Here is a 21811-nt window from a genome sequence, read left to right on the forward strand (position 1 = left end):
TGTAAGTGAGGAGCTGATTGGAATCATGGAGCAGACAAGGAATTTTCCCCAAATTTATTCAGTGGCACAGTTCTTGCCCTACCTCCAGCTTCTGAAGGCACAGAGATAGGTCTAATCCGTCAAAATAGTACAGCAGTATTTAAAGAAGTTATTCAGAATGATCTTCCAGTATATAAAATAAAATTTACATATAGTCCCCACTTTTATACAAAAAAAGTAGCTTTTTTTTTCCCTTGTACAAAATTATTTGTCATCAGCAGGTTACAGACAATCAGCTAGGAACAGGAGGTCCAGCAACCAGTCTTCACGATGTAGTGGTTGGGAGTGTGATGGAACGATGGTGTTTGTCCATTTTTAGAGAACCCAGAACAGCCAAGCAGTAAAACTTTAAGTCTCTCTTTCTCCAGTGAATTCACCGCATATTTCGTAAGATGTTCTTGAAGTTTTCCAGTTCTCTAATGCTTGTTGAAATCCTGTGCACAAGGAAAGCAAAAGGGAAACATTAGAGCAACATATGCATCAGACCTTATTTAAAATTTAAGAGAAAGGGACTGCTATCAAGTAAAGCTTCCGTGAGCTCTTGGGAAGAGAGAATTTAGAATTTCAGCTAAATTAGGTTCTGGTTACAACCAGGCCCTTCACTAATTTCGCAGACTCTTTTTAAAGCAAACACTGAGAAACACAGTGGAACAGGATGTTACAGAGCTCAGCAGTGATCAGACAAACCCATTAACTAGAGGTCAAGAAACAGACCATAATAGTACCGGCTGTGCAGGCAGGTCACGGAGTCTCCTTGCCATATAAGCTTGTTTCTTCTGAAGGGCTTTTTGAATCACCTACCTCATTTTTCTTGCTAAATACATTTTGCCCCTGGAGCACCAGCATCAGTGAAGATGCCAGATCAGACTCTGAGGACAGGGCCTGTGAGAGCCTCTTCCGTAAAGGAGAGGTCTGCCCTTCCCAGCCTGGACAAACTTCTGTTTTAAGGAGGTTTTGAATAACCCAAATCACGTGTGAACAACAAGCAAAAGACAGAGGTCTGTTTTAAAAGGCTCTTCTAAGCCAGGTGGGTGGGACATGAGGTTGGAGTCTGAGAAAGAGCTGCCTGGCCCCAGTCTTTTCACACAGCAGAGGACTTCCAGGGTAGAGTTTTAGCTGGGCAGCAGAGTGGGGAAGGGAAGGAAGAAAAAGGCTCTCTGCCTGCCAGCCCTCAACTTCCTCTGAAAAAGAAGTTCAGAGGGTCCGTAAGTCTCCCACACGGGGCTTCCAAAGGCTGTGTCGACACAGCAGGAGAAGGGCAGAGGGAAGCCCAGCTCCTCTAGTGTAAGGGGAACACAGCAGCTGTGCTCAGGAGGGGAGTGCCACAACATCCCTGGGGAAGAGTATTTTGGGGTTTTCCAGATTTGACTGATATACATTAGGGTCTCCCCATTGCTGATGATTCACATGCAGAAGGGAAAATCAGTTGGTTTGAAGTGAGGCACAGCAGGACCCCTGAGCTTCAGAATCGGCAGCAACGTCACCTGAAGAATCCTTTGAAAAACCTGTTTGCCAGAAACTCCAGGTCTGTCAACACCACTAAGCGGTAATGTATAACCAGAGTGTCTTGTAATCTCTTCTCTCTCCTAAAGGCCTTGTTACCCTCCTTTTCTGCCAAAAACTCCTCATCCAGCTCTCCACAAGGGCTGGACTAATGAATTCCCGTTAAATGCAACCATTGCAAACGGATCTGGGGATTAACAGGTAGAAGTGAGAAGCCTGAAGGAGAGCTCTAAAGTGAGCATAGAACAAGAAAAGCAACCCATGTCTGGGGACAATGTGCTCCGAGGACAGTCACACAGTTTCTTAAAAATCACCAAATTCTTTGTATCTTAATACAAATGCTTCCTTGAATTCCTTACAGAAATGTAGCGTATAAAGAAGTTGTTTTAAGTTGTTCCAACTGTTGCGCTCCATATTAACATCGTCTGATATTTGAAAGCTTCCGTATGAGACTGTATGATCAGAGCAGGAGTTAATACTAATATTGCTGGTAAGAACTGACTGTTTAAGCTTAAATGGGACATAACGCAGCGGCCTGTGTAAAAGTAGAGGAAAAAGACTCAAACTAACCTTCCAAAAGCATTAAATAAGGCAACAATTTCTTGTCTGGTCAGCTGGAATCCATAGGAAGGGCCGCTTTCAGGTATCTTTTCTATAAGGTTTTCAGAAAAGAGGATCTTCAGCGCCGTACCCAAGCCCTGCGTCTGTGCATGACAAACAAGATCATTTAATAGCGGGGAGACATCCAGGGCCTGACTCACAAGTTTAACTTTACTTCCCTCCTTCATCTTTGCAAGGATTCATGTTGACATCATCTCAACAGAGCAAGACCTGGATTTCACTTAACACAGCTCAGAGAAGGGAGCAGAACAGAGCCAGGACGCTTTATTTATTTAGTGTTAACTGTGATAGCAGAGCTACCCAGCAGAAGCTTCCTGCCTAGGTTTGACCACATGTAAAATTCAGTGCGGATCTCGCTGAACCCCCGGTTTTATACCACCCTCTGCCTTGCTTGCCAGAGGCTCTGTGCCCCCTCCCCTCTCCCGGGGAGCAGCTGTAGCAGCCTAACCCAGTTTTCAAGTGCAGAGGCAACAGGCAGCTGCTGCCAGGCCCAGCAAGCTGGAATTGGCACACTGCTTCCTGCTGACTGGACTAGGTAACGACTCGAGCAGCCCTGATCTGTATCTAGGAGCTGACCGGTATCTAAGAACCGCATCTGTGTGCCAGAGTCCCATCAGATGAGGTGCTTCCAGACACGTCCCCAGCTGCTGACAAAGCTTACCTGCAACTTCCCCCACAGGCGACATTTGAAGCAGCCAACACAGTCCATTATCTTAGAAATATTCTTAAAGTGTAGCCTAAATTCCTCCTAGGGGAAAAGACATTCAAGTTGATGGTGGTTACACACTGATTAGGACTTCTTCCATGTATTAATCCAAATCCAATAATGTATTAATCCTGGGCTTCAGGCTAAATTCAGTGGGACTGAGCTAGGGAAATGCCTCCTGAAGTGGGGTCCTCAGCAGCAACTTACCATTCTCCTTAAGACAGACCCTACGGTCTATAGTTGCCCACAAGTATCCCAACCATTCAGAAAGCAAAATGAATTGGAAATACCTGACCCACTACCTTGAGTGTACTGGAGTCCCTTTCAGATCTAGTATTGTCCCAGACAAACACCTGAAAATACCCTTTAGGTAGCAAATGCCCCAAAGGGAAGGGCTGTCCAATTACCTTTAGTTTAACAGCTTCCTTTTTATTCCCTGCAAAGAATGAGTTTTCATCGAAATGCAGTGGGAAAGACCTGAAATAGAATGAAAAGAGTTTTATCTCTCCACAGCTTGTTTGTATGGCTGAAATCCAGATCCACAGAAGTATCTGGTTAGGTGTGTGAATGAAACTGATAGGTGTTAGACATTGGACATCTCTAGATGTATTTTAAGTGCAAGCTGCTTGTTTCTTAGATCTCTTGGAGGCTTTCAATTTTAGCTTGCGTCTCACCTTGGAGACATTTTCAGCAATTGCTCTACGGTTTCTAAGCAATTGTAGTCTGTTTTCTAACAGACGTAAGCACTGAAGGCAAAGGAGGAGTGTGACAAGACAAATTCAAACATTGATCACATTAGGAGACACCCATTTCCATCTGGTTCTGGTATCTTTCATTCCTCTTACTCCAAACTCTGTCCAATAGTCCAAACCTCTGTTACTAACATGTTCAGGATTGTTTTTCTAGTCAAAACCACAAAGCCAGGACTGGTGTTCCACAGATGAGTCAAACGGATAGCCAGTTTCAGGGCTGACACATAGGCAGTTATTAAATGCGTTCTGCTAAATCAAAAAGGCAGCCTAGACTATTAAACTGTGGGCCTAATTATCCTGGTTTGCAATTTGAATACAGATATCAATGTACTCCCAGCAATACTATGCTACTGCACAAAACACACTATCCCACTACAAGAAAGAACCCAGAACCTGCCTTTCTAGGTGCTTTAAGGGAAAGGTTAAGCCCACTCAGAGATGCCAGGGTTGAAAGAGCCATTCTCCCCAGGTACCGAATGTAATTACTTGGCCAGATGGAGAATTTCCAGCAATAGGTTTTTCATTTCCGCATCGTGACTTTTATTCCCTGTGTACAGCTGGAAACCTGGGCGCTCAAAGAATGGCAGCACTTTAGATAGGGCCCGCAGCTCTATCAGGTAGAGAAAATACAGGTTCTTGAGTCTTCTGGGACCTTCCCCTCTTGTGATGACTTCGTCAAATCTCTGCTGGAACTCTGTAACATTAGGGCCCCATTTCTTCTCCGACCACGTATCTGAGAGAGCAAAAAAACCCAAAAACGTGAGGCAGATAGGTATATCTCTGGTGCACCACCTCCCACCGTCCTAAGCTAAATGATGAAATGTAACTCTAACCAGGGAGATCCAAGCTTTACGACAGTCACAGCCCTTTCACTAACCGCAAATTGTTCAAGAGTGGCACACTTTTAACCAAAATCAAACCCCAACAAATGCAGAACTCCTGCAGAGCTTTGTCAGTTGGTTTAAAAGATGACCCAGACTTACAAGCAAAAGCTAAAAATGGAGGCTGCCCATTTTAAACAGAGTTAAATCAGCTGAAGAGTTTCTCATCAGGTGAGCTGATTGTTTCCAAGAGCAGTTCTATGTAAGCTGATGATGGTTCAACATTTGTCTGCAAGTGAAGAGGGCTGGATGGATGTACCAGACAGGCTGTGAAGGTCCCTTCGTTCCTTCACTCCCGCCCACAAAAGCCACCGACTTACTGGACAACTCGGAATAGGTCTCTGCTTTGATCTGAGCATCTGCAGAGGCAGACAGTGCAGACCTCCTGATCATCTTGCACTGGGAAGCAGCATGGGGGCCAGGGGTTGGGAAGATTCCTAACAAACAGGGACATCTTAAGAGAATTCCTTCTATTGTGGAAATGCAGGAGAACAAAAGCAGCCAAGGATGGGAGGAGACTGGCCTCTATTTTCCATTATCAAGCCCACAGGTTTCACGAAGAATATATCTCTTTGCTCATCCTACCATGTACTCAAGAGTATATAAAGTACATAATGGGAGATATAATACAGTTATATCAAGCTGATGTATAAAAATGGAAGAAAAAAAAAAAGGGAGAAACTTTATCTTCTAAATCACCAATGGATAACCAGCCCAGCAGAAAAGGACTCCTTCCCAGCTCTGAGCTGAGGTAGGCTCTACAAGGTGACCAGGGCACCTGCAGATGGAAATCCCTGCATGGACCCAAGCTGAGCCAAGGAACACCTTCTCAGAGCAGAGATCGCCTTCTGTAGCCTTTCACCAATAGCAGTTATCCCTTTCTACACAAGCCAAAGACACTTACTTGGCTGCCTGTAGCCAACCTTATTTTCCTAATCCTCTCCGCAGTCCCAACTCATGTCTTGCCTCTGATATTTCTCTTGTTATTCTATCTCCCAACTCTAATGTAGCCTAACTCACATCAAGGCGAGGCCTACGTGGGCCGTAGACTTAAATGTAATTACTTAGTTAAATCTAAATTACTTATCCAAATTCCAACAGCTATCTCTAAATCTGTACTTGATTTTTGTAAGCTTTAGCAGAATAAAGGTGGTAGGCTTGGTCCACAGGTACCACTCTAAACTACCATGACTAAATACTTCAGGAAGTCAGTCACAACCTGCATCCCACGCTGCATGAGCAGCATGCCACAGCCCTTGGCCACGTGAGACACACAAATCATGTTTTCACATCACCCTAGATTTTCAACCCCAGGGTTAACATTTAGATTCTTCAGATAGCTACTTATGGACAAAGGCACGCAAAGGAAATGGAAATGGCATATAGAAATGGATCAAGGCTCTTGGGAAAGCCCAGCCAAGCATTTCACAGTCTAGGTGAGATTATTGCTAAACTGACCGTCATAAAGACAGGCTGTCCTCAACATGCAGTTAGAAACCCACTCCAAAATAACCTTGGAGGAAGAATAGAAGGAATACGTGCTGGAAGTCTTGGTGCAGAGCACAGTCCAGCCATTTTCAGACCTGAAGGCATGTGGTAACTGCATTCCTAATTCTGTTACACAACCTGTGTGCTGAGGGAGGGAAGAGAAGAGCACAGAAGTAGGCCTGAACCCTGGTGGAATGGGCTCCAGCTAGCATTTAGTGGAGCCACAGAAGTGTCAATTTAGGACTGATGCAGGAGAACTGAGGCAGGAAGTAGCATTTACCTTGTAAAAGGTACCTAGCACTCAAATGGATGTTGATGCTTGCGTGGAGACCAGAAATGAGTTTGTAGAAAGCTCGTTTCTCTACACAGACACCTGAAAAGAAATGGGTACTTCAAGATACTGAAAGCATACGTTGAATTTTCCTCTCCTGGCTGTCAGACAGAAATCTAATCCCACCTGAGTTGGGCCAGAAACTCCCACCCATTCCCTGGCCATTTTGCATTCATCCCAGGAAGAGCAACCAAGTTTAGAAAAAGGATTACCTTTCAGCCACTTGTAAAACGTATGCCCTGGAAACAAAAGGAAAACAAGCACATCAGTTTGAGATGCCTTACAGCAGCAAGAGGGCTTTAACACACCGTGTCATGTTTTAGGCCACTTCTTTGGCCACAACCTTCAGAGCACAACAGGGTGATACACAAATGAGACAGGGCAGTACACTCCCCTCTGTGGCATGGGAGGGCAACAGCCACAGAGAGGAGGGTACTGCCCATGCCTGATGCCCTGAAACCACCTGAGGCCAGCCCCCAGAGGACCTCTGCTCACTCCAGTTTGCAGAAGCAGGGAAAGGAGCATTAGAAGACCATGAAAATAGTTTTTCTCCCCACCCTTCTGACTAATGCTTCTACAGCACAGCATGGCAGCAGCTAAACATAGCACGTGGTCTTTCCCACTTATCTCAGCAAGGGCTGGATGAAGGTGCAGAAGCGCTGCAGAACGGCACAGCATAAGGGGAAACAAGGACCATGGATCACTTTTCTCTTCTGGCCAGGATGGCGAGACAGATATTTTTATTAAAAATAAAATAAAACAGTGCAACCAAGCGTGTACAATCACACAAGCCAGTGTTTCACACTAGCCTCTACTACATGCTTGAATGTAATCTGGAGAACATAAACATGGATTTGGAGCTAATTTGGAGACAAAGACATGCCATATACACAGGCCCAGGGCTGCAGAGGGTGAAGAGCTCCAGGGCACAGCCCTTCCCAGATGGAAGCCCTGCAGGGCCTAAGGGAGTTGGGCACCCAGCTCCTACCAGCTGTCAGAGGCTGTTGGGACTACCTATGAGTTTTCTCAAAGCTCCAGCCTGAGAGCTGCTTTCTCAGCAATAACAAGCGCTGAAAAAACACAAGTCCTGTTCCTGAAGGCTTACAACACTTCAGTAGCTACCTTCAAATGGGACTTGTACTCTTAAAAGACTGCTGGTGCTTTTTGAGACCTCCACACAAGGACAGGCTGGCCTCAGGCACAGGGAGCTCAGAGGGATCTCCTCACAGGGTCCTGAACGCAGCAGAATTTCAAGACAACCTCTGATTTGCCTGCATAATGATTTTTCTAACCAGGTGCATTACCTAGTGGTACAGCTTGTGACAGTGTGATAAAGACACCACAGTTGTTTCTGTTATCAGTAAAAACAAACAGAGTGCCACTCACCTCCATCGTCTCCTGATGAAAAAAAGCATGAGCGGTGGAGGGAGAGAAAAGAGAAGATAAAAATTACACATGACCAGAATTAAACTCCAAAGCACAAGCATTAAGATCACTCTGTTAATCTGCTCTGACAAGAGAATGAGCCTCTCCAGGGACGTTTAGAAATGTTCTGAACATAGAAAATATCATCTCTAACTGCAGCAGTGAACATACCAAATGAGCAATGCTCCTGAATAACCTGACCAACGCAGGAGGGATCAATATTTGCAAAAGAAGTAAAACCACCACACAATTGAAGCAGAAACCAGAAAACAAGGGACACAAATGTGTGCCTCTGCCAGAGATCTCCTGTATGACCTCTGACAAGATACTCAAAGACATCATCCCTGCTCCCTGCAGTTTATTAGTTGCCTGCAACAACTCTTGCAGGTATCAGGTCAGATTCTCTATTTTCATGTCCTCCTGCTTCCTCATCTGCAAAACAGCAGTCCTTCCCTCTCCCCTCAACATACCTGAGCTATTTCATTCTGATCTTGGCCTAAACAACAGAGGTGGTCAAGGGAAGGACTGATATTTTAAAGGCCATTGTACATTTCTTTCACCAGTGCTGCTCCTGAAGTGCCACTCCTTTGCACAAGGCTCAAGGGAGCGGGGCAAGCACCTGCACAGTTTAGGGAAAAATCAAGAGATCACCCCAGAGGGTACTGCTGGAGCGGTGTTCCGGTCAAACGAATGGGGAGTGAGGTCGATGACATTCTAGATGTCTGGGCAGGATGGAGCCTCAGGAGACATGGGGTCTCTTAGCAGCCTTGGGCAAGAAGACTGTACACTTCCAAAACCCTTCCCTACTTTCATTTACACTGTCTAGCCTTAGCCTCTAGGGCAGAGTTTCTCTTACTGGATGGTTTCCACAGAGGAACCCAGCCAGATTCTCATTTCAGTCCATCACAGATGGTTTGGCATTGCCGAGTACAGAAACCAGGGACCCAGGAAGAGCAGATCGTTGTAGCTCTTGATCAAGTGTAGAATTTTATGGTTAATGCAAGGGCACCTGGAAGTGTGGCATTCTAGCACCCGTCCCAGAGAAAGGAAGTCTGATCCTCCACTCCTGGAAGAAATGTGAGCTTTGGAGGGACTGGGAGCAGGACTGAACCCTGAGCTCTTCCTGGGTCCATTCTCATTCAGTAGAAGTAGCTCAGAGAGCATTTACTGTTCCTGGAGCTAGGATCAGTACACTACTAAACCACTTAGTGAGATAAATGACTCACCTCTACCAGATGTCAAAGGTCTTTTTACATTCTGAGGCCTAAGAGGAAAAAAAAATAAAAATCCTTTAAATATAGTAGGTATCTAAGTCACTGTCTCCTGGCTGTGCAGAAACACAGCACAGCAGAAGTAGTTACTTCTCTGCAGTCAAATAGCCTAAGCAGTTCTTAGTTCTCCTTCTGTGCTTCAGCTTTGCTCAGACAGGAAAGGGGTAGAGCAAAATGTCGCTCCCTGCCTTCTTTCTTTAGAACAAACAGCTAGGAAAACTCAAGCGTCTAGAGAGGTGCTAGTGGACATTATCCCACGGCCATGGTGCTACATGATACACTAGCACGAATGGCGAGGAAATCACTAGAGAGACCACAGCAGGCAAGACCATAGACCAATGCCCACCAGTACTGTGCATCAGCCCCAGGGGTACTCACAGCAGACTTCAAACTGGCACACAGACTGGGAAGAGAGCTCACCTCACCTGTGCAATGGCCAGGGAGGACTGTGCGCCCAGGACCACATCACGCAAGAGATGCGCACCCCCTGCCAGGCTGCTGTCTCACCACACTGCAGGGCTTGCATCGGGAGCCTGCACCAGGGCAAGCCGTGGTCCAAAGAACAGCCAAGGGGGGCTCACGGGGCAGCCACATGGCTTGTCCCCTCCTCTGACAGCACACACTGCACAAGCATTACAGCAAAGACAGGAGGATGGGGATTAATGGAACAGTTAAAGCACATGCAGCCCCTCTGCAAAAATCAGCGCCTGCAGGCTTGTGGAACCTGTCTCCCAAAGCACCTACTTGAAGCAGTTTTCTTCGTAAATACTGTTCCAAATTTTCCAGGCATCCGGTCCTTTGTAGCCAGTATAGCGTTCAGGATTCAAGAGTAAATCCACGTACTCCGCATCAGGAGAATAGATGTCTGTGAAGCAGAGTGCTGGGTCAGTGACAAAAAATTCTGAAGGAAAATGACATCTTCCAAGGCTGATCCAGCCACCCCTTTGCATACTGAACAGTCTTGCCAGGAGAGACCAGCTCATCCCTCTCCAGAGACAGGTGCATAATACTTGGTATGCATCAACCCACTGCAGCAGGGCAAAGCTCTCTGGCCTTCAGAGCTATCAGAGCACAAGGCCGCTGATGGCAAAGCAAACTCTGAGCATGCTCCATCCAAGGTGCTAACTTACTAAACACAGCAAGACCCTGACCAGTGGGGTCAGAAATACTTTGTCAGAAATATTTGCATCGTATTATTTTCAAAATACTGAAGGCGGGGGCGGGGGGGAGAGAAGAAATGCTATATATGCTCCAGGCTTGCTGAAGTATTACACATTGGCCTGAAAGTTCTGCAGGGGTGCTTAAGATCCTATTACAAGACTTGTCAGATGTAATAGGTCCCTATACCATCAGCTTCGCAGAAGCTGTCTGAAGAGTCATCGTGTCGTGTCCACTGGAGCACTGCCTGCTGGGTTTCCTTGCTGCAAAGAAAAGTGGAAAAAGACTATCAGAAAGAACACTGATACTAGGTTTCCCTCAAGACAAGTAAGGATTGTGGAAAAAGAAGTCAAACCTCAAAGAGCCATCAACAGCTCCAAGTCTCTTGGCTTCTTCACATTCTTCAGCAAGGTTATTGGCTTCTTCCGAATACTGGGTTGAAAAGCAAAAGAGTGGGGAGAGAGGAGGATTAAAAAGCAGTTTTTCTGCTGTTAGAATTCTGTCTTTAATGCACTAACCAGTTTAAGCATCAGAAACACTTTTATGATTCATTCCACCCTGTATTTCCACAGGATGTCTGCAGATATTCAGAGGCTTATGCAATTGTGATGACTGTTGCAGGGACTCACAGCAGCCTCTGGCGCTGCCATAGGAGCATTTTGTGCCTGACAATACCTGCTCTTGGAGAAGTCTCCTAAACTGCTCGATGTTAGTGGAGGGGAATACCTGACTTCAGGACAGCCACCTCAAAGGTCTATAGCATGCCAAACACTCAAAGAGGGTAAAAATTTAGCCATAAAGTGCATCCCAACAAATACTGCCCATCTGATTAAGGCAGCTTTTATCAGCTGCAGTGACACAAAACTGGTCCTATAAGCTGCGTCATTTTATGCAGACACACCTACCTTGTAACTTCCAGATCTGATTCCATCAGGGACTTCGTCCTGAAAGACAAAATTGAGCATGTGCTACATGTGGGGCTGGTGAGGCCTTTCAGCCTAATCTTTGAGAAAGATTAGGAAGGTTACCACAGATTCTAGAAGTTAGAAGGTAAAGCACTCTGCTCAGCTTACAACACATCCGATTTCTGGCTCCTCCACGGACTAAGGTTAAGCAATATTCTTGGTATTTTATTTTGATTTTTCACAAGACTCCTCTTCTCAAAAGGTCAGCAGCCTTCCACAAGTGCTACGTCAGGTTATGTTTTGCTTACCCAAGCGTGAGGTTAGGGAAGCCAATATAAACTTCAGAGGAGCTGGAGTTGCCTCTGGTCAGCTGATGTCTGGCATCCTGTCTTCCGGTGATGCTGGTGCTCCTGGCAGGAGCCCAGGCGCCTCCTCAGATAATGCATCTACCAGCCCCTGATATACATCATTCAAAAACTTCTCTTTTACCACTCCATCATGTAATGTCAGGCTTGCCAGCCCCACACAACCCAAGCAGTATGCACAAGACAATCAGGCCCTAAATGCTCCTCAACTTCCATTTCCTCCATCAGTAGGAAGGCAATAAAACCACTTCTACGCTGCAGGAGCAAATACTATGATGGCAAGCAGCACAGGAAGAGAAAAATTAATCAATGAATAAGACTTATTTTTGTTGCTTTCAGTATGAAATGGACCCAAATCAAATTAATTAAAACCAGCAGTGACACAGTCAGTTCTTAAAATAAGGACAACTTCTAGCTAATACTAACATAATTGTAACATTACTCTGTCACATTGGTCATAATCATTACCAAACCATCCTTCTTAAGGAAGAAAAGTATTTAAACAAAATTTAGGGTTATTCTGAGAATAAACCAAACCACCATCATTCCGTTTTGGGTCCATAATAGGTGCTTTTTGAAGACTAGGGAAGCAAAGGACTCTTATTTGAGAGGTAGAGTAGTTGCTGAGAAGACGAATGAATTTAACATACATATCAGAATTTACATAACAAATGATGCCCCCACACGTGTACCAGCTTGCTTCAAGGTGTCATATCAGCTTAGCTTTTTTTTTCAGCCACCAGCTACACTACATCAGGTTACCACAGAGTTATCAGGTGAGGGGGACAGACACCTGCTTCACTGCAGCACACTTTAAATCGTACGTGAAAATAAACCAGTGAGCAGGAAAAATGCATGCAAGGAGGGTCAGGAGGCCTCTCTCATAGAGAGCACTCATCGCACCATCAGCATGGCATACCCCTGCACACCATTAGCATACACACTGACTGCTCTAGAGACCCAGGAATGAGAGTGTAAGATGGTCTGTTGCTGGCTGCCAACCACAAAGCCAGGCTGGCTGGCATTTTCACCACCTCTGTCAACCCAGCAACAAAGTTCTGGTTCACTCCCTTTTCGTCCCCTTCCTTTCAGGCAGACACCTGCAGTCAAGATGTTTTCTCAGCAAACAAAACCCTTTTGTCCAGGATACAGGGACAAGAGTGTTTGCTTTTGTACTGGGAAACAGAGGGCTCTGAAAGAGCCATTTCATGTAAAGAGAGAGGCCTGGAAAGGGCCTGGTCAAATTCATCAGCCAAAACTGCAAATCACAGTGCAGCTCACAGGCCAACAGGGTGCATATCCTAGCATTTAACACAAGAGGCACTTCTTGTAACTACAGTGGATTTGCCCCCAAACCATCCCACTAATACCAAAAAATAAAAGATGGACCAGGACAAGTTTTTGGCCATTCACAGAGGGCTGGCTGTTAAAAGCCTAGTCTTTCTTTAAACTCGCAGAATTTAGCATTTTGGCCTTTCACATGGATACCAGTATTACTGCACCTAAGAAAGCTCCATCAGAGCCACAGTTTTGCTATAGCTGTGATAACGAGAAGAGCAAGTCATTGACCTGCTTCTTCCTCTTGGTCTGCAAAAGCCAAAGAGAGAAAAGAGGTAAAAGAATGGATTTGGTACTCACAGATGGGCAGGGCTTTACGGCACAGTCTCTTATTCCACAGTGACTGTTGTCATTCCAAAAAGGACAAGGTTTCTTTAGGTTTACCTACAAATAACATATTATCCTATTACACATTTCCTCCATGCAATCAAGCCAATCTTCCACACCACAGTTTACCAACATGCATCTTCAGCGCCTTAGTGCAAGACTTCAGATAACAAAACATAGTGCAAGGTTGAGTGCAGTGAGAGTGGAAACAGATGGTGTTATTTGATGGTGTTATTTATCTTAAAGTTGATCATACTCATTCACTTGTCTTGCATATGAGATGTGTGTGCCCATGCAACCTGGCCAGGACTGTTTGTGGTAACACAGAAGACAGGACACACAGACAACTAATTCCTAATCACGTCCTGAGGCTCCTGTTGAGCAACAACAAACTGGGTTTTGGCCATGTGGTTTGTACTCTTTAGGAGCCAACAGTTACTATGGGGCAATCTTTGGCCTGGAAATATTGCTCACTTCATTCTCCACAAATCTTAGGGGAAGTTTGCTCCCCATTAATTTTCTTTGTTTTGGGCATCTTAGGACTACAGCCTGCCTCCCCGTTGCAGGAGCAGGAAGACGATGCACTGGAGCCTTGCGGCCATCCTCCTGTGGCCAGAGCGCAGGTGGTCTGCTGTCAAGTCATCTGTGTTCTGGACTTGTTGATGTGCAAGCGTCCTGGGTTCGATAGGAACAAATAATTCCTTGGTGTCTACCAGATTGATTGCTATCCCTCATGTCCTGCTTATGAGTACAGGTTATCCTTTTAATCCTTGCTCTGCTGTTTCTTCTGATGCTTTCACACACAGACATTTCCATTCATGCTTCATTCAGACCAATCTTAGTATTTCTGTAACAAATCCCAACACTGGAAGGGGAAAGGACATTAACTTCTTTAACAAATCCTAGTCTTTCTTTTCTGTGAGTTGGTATCAAGTATCATTCTTCGAAAACAATTAACATTTAACAAGATTTTGTGGGTTTGGTAGGAAGGGGGAGTAGGGAAAAGCAGCTCTGCCCCTGTGACTTTATATATGGGCCCATTCTAGTTTGCAGTGCAGTGAAGTCAGGGACTTTTTAAACTGTTCTTACAGAAGAGTAAATACTTGCTTTGCCTGCAGAAACAACCAGGCAAAGTGACAGTTCAGTATCTGTATGCAGCAGGTAAAATAATGCCCCATAACCAAAGCACACTCAAATAAACCCCACATTTAGTGATATGCATGCAGTCTCACTGAATGGGAGCAGAATCCATCTGATGACAATGGTCTGCCAGTAACACCATCAATTCACCTGATTGTTTGGTAACTAAACCAGGCTTTCTGTGTTGATGGGAAGACACTATGAATACTCTCATTATGCAATGTGGATCTCCAGTCATCAAGACTTGAGCCACAGCTCAACGAAAGAAGTCATTTCATTGGTCTACTGCTTAAGTTCTTAAGAGGGAAAAATGCCTAAGAAAATATCTTTTAAATTGTGCATCTTATAAGCATGTTGTACCACATTAAGATTCTCCCGATAACAGAAGAGTCCCGCTTACTGACTGCATTCTTAAAAGATCAGGATTAAAATATAGGTGGTTGATTTTAAAAAGACCAGCAATAACTTCAAGAGAGACTGAGGAGAGAGAGAAAAAAAAAAGCAGAAAAAAAACCCAGCAGCACACAAAATAAATACAGTTCTTGAATGAGAAAATCACCTTGTAGTATCTAAAATAATCACTTTGCAGAAGTTCATTCAGTCTAGGAAAAAGCTTGTAGTTGTTGAAGGCATCAATGGTTTCTACATCACAAGTGCAGTCATCTAAATGACCAGTAACCTGTTGGATAAAAAAACCCAAACAACAAACAAACAGTTATGAACAACTTAGCCAGTACTTTTTAACACTGCAGACAATAAAGCAATTCACTTTCCTTTTACCAGTGAGTCAACTAGTTAAGTTTAACCAGAATTAAACAACATTAAACCAGACTCTGCTGAATTGGCAGAGAACTTCTTTTGATGCATCCTTTAGGATTTGTCCTGTACTTGTTGCTTGGGGACAGGCACTTTTATTTGGGAACGCTTTTCCTCTAACATACATTGATCTATTAGAATTCACTGATGTCAGAGTAACAGGCATCATCAGGCAGACACTTCCATCTCTTCAAAAAGCAGACATGACAGACACATTCAACTAGACTGTGTCACACACAGACACAAAAAACACACAGCCCTGGTCCACACATCAGACACAGTTATACGGATCACAGATGTTTCTGTCAGGGCCAAATCCAGCAAGACACTGTCAGCTGCTGTAACAGCTGTGAGCCATACGCGCTGCCAGCTCAGGTTCCCATTTGAGACTAGCCTCAGTATGTCACTCCTGTAGAATGGCATACAGGTGAGAGCTGGTGTTTGCGTAAGGGACCAGTTAGACAACAATAATGCCACCAAAGATTACAGCTCTCAAAGAAAGTCCTTGCTGTTAATCAACTGCGCTGCAGCCATTTGATCAGAACCACAGCAACTGCAACAGTCTCTCTCCTTGCCTCAGAGAGCTATTTGGCAAGAAAACATTTGTTCTAAATCTGATGTAGAAAGCCAATACTTCTTGCATCATCCTGAACAACTCAACAAGCTGTGTGCAAGCCCCGAAGAAAAAAAAATACAATAAAAAAATGTAGCACAAATTCAGCTATGGCTTTCTGACACGTAGATTACTGTCTGGATGACAAAGTCCCACAACACAGAAGTAGTTTTGCTTCCCCCACGCCCCCTGATGAGTACTTGGGGAAATCACCCTGGCCAAAATCAAGTATTACTACTCATTCACTCTCAACAGCACGCCAGGGATTTTTCCTGGATGTTGATGTAGCAGTACAACACATGGCAAGCTGCCATTCCCCAGTATCAGATAAATTCAGGGGCTTAAGATCAGGCAGTTGTTTTAAAACAATATTGTTAATTTATGAAGCAAAGAATGGGACGTTTGCCACTGTTCGTGATATAAGAAACCCTCTTGCCACTTCTGTCCCAGAAAGCCTACAAAAACCTCGTAGCAGACAGCACAGAAACGATGTACCCCACACTACACCATTCTAGGAGGTTATGTCCAATCTCTGCCTTCTCTCTGTGCATGAGAAAGCTGGAAACAGAGACAAGCAGAGTAAGCCTGGAAACACTGGCACGGGCAGCAACTGCTGAGTGTGACAGAGCGCACTGCCGAGTGGTGGCATAAAAGCTCCCCAGGGGAGGCCAGAAACAAACAGGCAGATGGGGGGTGCACAACACCTAAGAAGGCGCTGAATTGTATTTAAGAGGCTCCCCCTTTTCTTACATTTAAAACACTCAACCAGCCTAAGGGCTGCTGAACACTGTGGGACAGCAAACAGGAGCAGGTATCACCCCTCTTGCAGGAAAGGCAGCAGATAACTGAAGTCACAGGCATCTTGGCAGTCAGACCCAGGAAATGGGCGTAAAATCCTGCAAGCCTCAAGAAAAAGCCTCCCTGAATCCAAAAAAAGGTGCTACTCCAGCCTTCGCAATTAGGGCAAAATATATTATGTGCAGAGAGAAAAGAGCGCCACATGAGAAACATGAGCCACCTGCCTTGACACATTTCCGGAGAGCCCTCAGATAACTCAGCAAGAGCTACACATCAACTTAAACCATTATAATTAATACTCTGGAAATGAAGCTCCCTGCCCTCCTTCCGAGAAGGAAGGCAGAAACAGAGCACTTGCCCTCAGAGCACACAGTCACATGAAATGGGGAGGTGGGGGAAAAAATGGCTTGGATTAAGCATAGAGCACCTTAAAGGCAAGTGCAAATTTCTTCCTGCCACCCTGGACCAAGGGGGAAAGAATCCAGGCTCTAGACCCAGACTGCTCCATAGCAGGAATCAGTATTTTGCAAAGAGCTTTTTTCAACAGAGATTTGATATTTTGGACTCAGCCACACTGACCTAAGGGGGAGTGAAGGGAAATCTATCAGAGCATGCCAGAATGCCCTGCTCCACTTGAGCAAATCGTTTCTGTTAAGGCACCATGATTTGGAGGCTCACTTCTATTTCTAGTGTTCACATTGAAGCCCACCACCTCACACATGTACTGTATTCTGTCAGGCATTTTGCATGGTAATGAAGATTAACAGCATAGCAATTAAGCTTTCCACTAGCCTGAATCACCCCTATAAAAAAAAGCCGCAATTTACTAATCCAGTTACCCAATTTAAAGCTGTTTCAAAATTAAAAAACAAAACAAAACAACAAACGAACAACCAACAAACCACAACAAAAAAACCAACCAACCACATTTTTTATTTCCTGGAAACTTGGCATCCATTGGGGCAGGCAGCTTATTGATTGGGTCTAAAAGTGGCCTACAAAAAGATTTGTGGATAACCTTCAGCTGCTCTCTGTATCCATGCTAGACAAACATGTCACTCCAAGGGAATCCCTGTAAGAGGTAACATTGGAGCACCCAGCCAGCCCTCAACTGAAACAGGATGCACCATTTGTGCCAGGCCTGTCTTCACTATGTCTAGCGACCAATTCAAGTCGGAACCAACCTGGCAAAACAGCATCCTGAAAATAATCCAGGGTGAAGCGCTGCAGATACTCCCACAGTATTCAGGAGTTGGTGGGGGTCATGCTTTGGAGATCTCAGAATATCTGCTGCTCAGTTTAGAAGAACACTGGTGAGAAGATCAGCCACAATGCCACCAAGAATATGCCCACGGAAGCAGCACAGGCAAAGGGGAAGCACTGGGGAAAACTCAAACTCTGCTCAAGTCAGAGGGAAAACTCCTTCTTCCTCCAAGAATTTCAGTCAGACTGTGCAAAAATGGGCAGTTTCCCTAGCCGGCACATGGCCAATGAGGTATCGCTGGCCTGCTTACCTTCCTGCTCTGCCTCCTAAGCCAGCAGGCTGCTGGGAAAAAAAGCTAAGCCAGGCCTGGTGATGCCGCCTGTATGCGGCCAACCTACCAAAGTTCATAGGCAAAGGAGTACGGAAGGCAGCATCAAGAGCCAAGCCTCCTCAGAGATCAAGATCCAAGCACCAGTGATGCTACCACCAAACAGCACTGACCTGCTTTAAGACACAGGGAAGTGGGCAGCATCAAACCACTTGGCAGGGCACGGTCTTCATCCCAAAAGTTCCCTCTTGCTCCGTGACCACCTGCCACCCCAGAACCTCTTTCTTTCAGCCCTGTATGCAGCCAGACACTCACTTGTTTTGGACTTCAATTCCTGCTGTCAGAGCAGTTGAGCTACAGCATGTCTCAAGCATGCCCTGCAATGGGCGGTGCCTTAGAACACTTCCCCCCCCAAATATTTATCTACATCTTCAGCCTATAATAATTAGAACAGTTGTTTAAGATGAAACAAAAATTGATGCAGTCCCAAACATGTGCCATGTGCTTGCTGGCACCTGTGAATCACTGCGCCGAGCGGCAGCGATGGGTTTCACTCCACCCAGCAGGGGTGTGAGAGCCTGGCATGAGACCGAAGGGCAGGGCTGGGTTTGCCCACTGGGAAGAGATGCAACGGAGCCGCTGGGACAGACGTGACACAAGTGGCTCCGGCTGCTGAGTAAGCACCGAGGAAGGCGTTCGGCTGGCCCTCTGCAATAGCCGCTCTCAATCCCTTAACACTGATGTACCCGCCTTGTGTGCGTAACGCAGGTTGAAACACCGCCACACGTGGACTCTGCATAGTCCTTGGGTTTGGCCTTTGCTTCATCTTCCTTTACCTCCATCCCAGGCCCCTGTCAGTCTGCTCTCCCCTGCACTGCCGGTCTGTCTCTCCCTACCTCTTTCTGCTTCCCTCAGTGTCACAGAAATGTCCCCTGGGCAGTGGATTTAGGGCTTTCTTCTCTTGCTATGGGCTCTGTCCCAGACCCATACACCACCATTTACTGCACAGCTGGGCAGGAAAGAAGGCAAACTCCTTTCGGCATCTCCCACTTGCAGCTACAGCAGGGCACAGGGAAGGGAACACTACAGTGGTTGAGGAGTTGCTTTTAGCCTGTACCAACTTCACTGGCAGCTGCCTGCTCTTCCAGAGAAGCCACACCAGTCCCAGGCTGATGGCAAGCCGATGCTTTCACTGCTACCCCAGCAGAAGCTTCCTTGCAGTTGTCCTGCACAAGCAATTTGTGGCTCTGCCTACCTGTGGCACTCTTTCCAGCTAGGTCTCCCTTTTATCCTTGCAAGCACTTGGAACAAGTAGCTGGCAGCCAGGTGAGGACAGTCATGCCCAGCATCTGCCCTGGAAGCAGTATATGCTGGCCCAGGTGCTTCCTCCCACATCTTTTGCCCAGAAAACAAGGACCAGGGGTTCCGAAGCTCACGCAGAAGCAAACCTCACATGGGAGCCTCACGATGGGGTTAAAACGCAGAGGCTGAAGTGCTGTCAGATGGCACCTCCAAGCATCTGCTAGCAAAGAAGGATCTGCAGCTGCTCTGCACTTGGAAGCTACCTCTCGAGCCACCCTACAGAGATCAGGAACCATCCTAGGTATGAATTCCTGCCCGGGAGGCTGTTAGGTGAACACCAATTCAACAAGAACATTAAGAGCGGCTTGAAAGTCTGTTCAGGTAACAACAAGGTAACTCTCAGTGCCTGGACTCACCCCTAATGACAGCATACTGGCCACAGAAATGCCCCTGAAGGAAACCAGTCCTCTGCCAGACCGGAAACCCAGTCAAAATCGCAAGCTGCTGAACACCTGCAGCACATCTTTAATGCAGCTACATCAGTCTGTAAACAGCAAATGAGCAGTAATTACTAGGAATATGGAGAATTGATTCATGGCTGACTAAAGCATTAATGCAAACAGGAATATCTGGGTGGGGGACAAGCTGTTTGTAAAGTTCAAGGGAAATCTGATATTGAAATGTTATTCAGCACTAGTAAGACAGATTGGAAAGCAGAAACAGTATGTGAAATTTAAGTGGTTTTAGTAACAGATGGATGTTTCTAAGAAAAGCTTCAGTACTGGTTAGCAACCTCTCTAAGTAAATGAGGAGCTAAAGTAACAGTCAAAAAAAGCAGGTGAGACATTGCTCTTAGTTGTAGACAGACAAGAGCACAATGCCCATTCCAGAATTATGGCCCACTTAAGTCAGAGTTTGAAGTATTGCTAGAGCAAGCGCTCTCAAAAGTGGCCCTTGTCAACTGTCCCAACACAGGCTGACGGACAAGTCAAAGCTCTTCCATTCACCCTACATCAAGGTTTCTTAACCTGACAAGCTCATGAGACAGCAAGAGATGGTTCACAGGAAGAAACCAAAAGCTATACCCAGGCCTTCAAGTATATAAACAAAGGAAGATAAAACATACCATTTAAGGCTTGCCCTATATTTTATTTGGTTGTAAATAAAAACCACCAGACCAGTTCGGTGCAAGATGATCAGCAGATTGTTTTTTATGAAAAGACAAGGCAGCCCTCAGGTGTTTTTTTTCAAAGGTTAAGTGGTTACTAAGAGTGAGAAACGCTGTCCTACATAACACATTTTCCCAAAGGCAATAAAGTCTGGAAAAATCTTGAACCTGAACACTTGTACTGAAAAATAAACCAAACCATACACTACTCCATAAACAAGAAGTGCGTTGCAACAAACCCATAGTGTACAAAGTACAATGCCGGTTCCTTCTACCCAAGGAAAAAAGCCTGCAAGCCATTACTATGCCAGAATGCCAGTTCATTTAGTGGTTAGGCCTTCTTATCCCATACCACACTCCTGACTCAGACTTCAATCCTTAGGAGACAAACTTCACTGCTAAGCAGGAAGTGTACAAGCAAAAACCCCATAGAGATATAGACTCAAAATGCATGCTTTTCAATTCTGTATCAGTCCAGCTTGTATTTACCATTTCCACATTAAAATCAACTGTCAAGAGCCACCCAGAAGGCAAGCCAAGTGCACAATGGCATTTGTTTTCTCTCTCCACTCTCAATTTGACTCCCATTTAAGCACTAGCATTTTAATACAGTAAGAGTAGGCTTTTCAACAGCTTCCTTTTTTAAAAGGCAACAAAAATAAAGCACTAAATACACTGTACCATCTTCACTCCTTAATCTTGCCAAAGTGCTTGCGCAAAGTTAAGTTAAAAGGAAGCTGTGTAGCAACCGTTCCCCTAAATTTAGCTGTTTGACTATACCCAGTTCTCTCATTACTGCACATCAATGGAAGTTGCACTGAGCACGCCGGGCCAGATGGTAAGACACCTGGCACATCAACAAGGGGAACTAACCCTGGAAGAGCTCTAACGAGCAGGGGCAGCCCAGCTCACCCCTGGGCATGGCAGGGTAGGGTAGCAGGTGCCTGCTGCAGCCACACTCTCTCCTGGACAGCAGAGTTGGGAGGCACAGCCAGGCAGACCTGCAGGAGAGGGGATGAGGCAGCTCCCAGACATTATAGTAACACACATACCTAAAACAGCCGACAAAAGGCACCTGGGTGGTTAGGGAAGACCTAGCTGAAACACTCACCTTCCCTGCTAGGGGCAGGGAGAGAACACAGTTAAGAAGGCAAGGAAGAGGGCATGGTGCTGCTCAGCGGGCAGAAGTCACCCTCCGAGTCCCTTTGCTCTAGGCAGGCTTTCCCATCCTCGGAGAGGAGTCGAGGCGCTGAGACACCTGCACCCAGCGGTACTCACGGAAGGGTCGGCACCCCCCGCGCCCGCCCCCAGGGCAGGGACCCCGCCGCCGCC

General features: G+C 45.7%; 1 protein-coding gene across 1 annotated transcript in view; it reads right to left on the bottom strand.

The window, feature by feature from the left end:
• Positions 1 to 21811, bottom strand: part of ERO1L (ERO1-like (S. cerevisiae)) — a 22842-nt gene continuing 1031 nt past the window's right edge. Inside the window, exons 3-17 of the mRNA XM_010579861.1 lie at positions 14810 to 14929; positions 13084 to 13167; positions 11081 to 11119; positions 10531 to 10607; positions 10365 to 10438; positions 9762 to 9882; positions 8973 to 9010; positions 7708 to 7719; positions 6534 to 6560; positions 6271 to 6363; positions 4108 to 4354; positions 3277 to 3346; positions 2825 to 2911; positions 2113 to 2246; positions 1 to 473 (exon numbers count right to left, since the gene is read on the bottom strand). Coding sequence (XP_010578163.1) covers positions 413 to 473; positions 2113 to 2246; positions 2825 to 2911; positions 3277 to 3346; positions 4108 to 4354; positions 6271 to 6363; positions 6534 to 6560; positions 7708 to 7719; positions 8973 to 9010; positions 9762 to 9882; positions 10365 to 10438; positions 10531 to 10607; positions 11081 to 11119; positions 13084 to 13167; positions 14810 to 14929 — 1284 coding nt within the window. The 3' untranslated portion in view covers positions 1 to 412. The remainder of the gene's footprint in view (positions 474 to 2112; positions 2247 to 2824; positions 2912 to 3276; positions 3347 to 4107; positions 4355 to 6270; positions 6364 to 6533; positions 6561 to 7707; positions 7720 to 8972; positions 9011 to 9761; positions 9883 to 10364; positions 10439 to 10530; positions 10608 to 11080; positions 11120 to 13083; positions 13168 to 14809; positions 14930 to 21811) is intronic.

Source organism: Haliaeetus leucocephalus, unplaced genomic scaffold (assembly GCF_000737465.1).
Source record: "Haliaeetus leucocephalus isolate CR32 unplaced genomic scaffold, Haliaeetus_leucocephalus-4.0 Scaffold678, whole genome shotgun sequence".
Lineage (NCBI taxonomy): Eukaryota > Metazoa > Chordata > Aves > Accipitriformes > Accipitridae > Haliaeetus > Haliaeetus leucocephalus.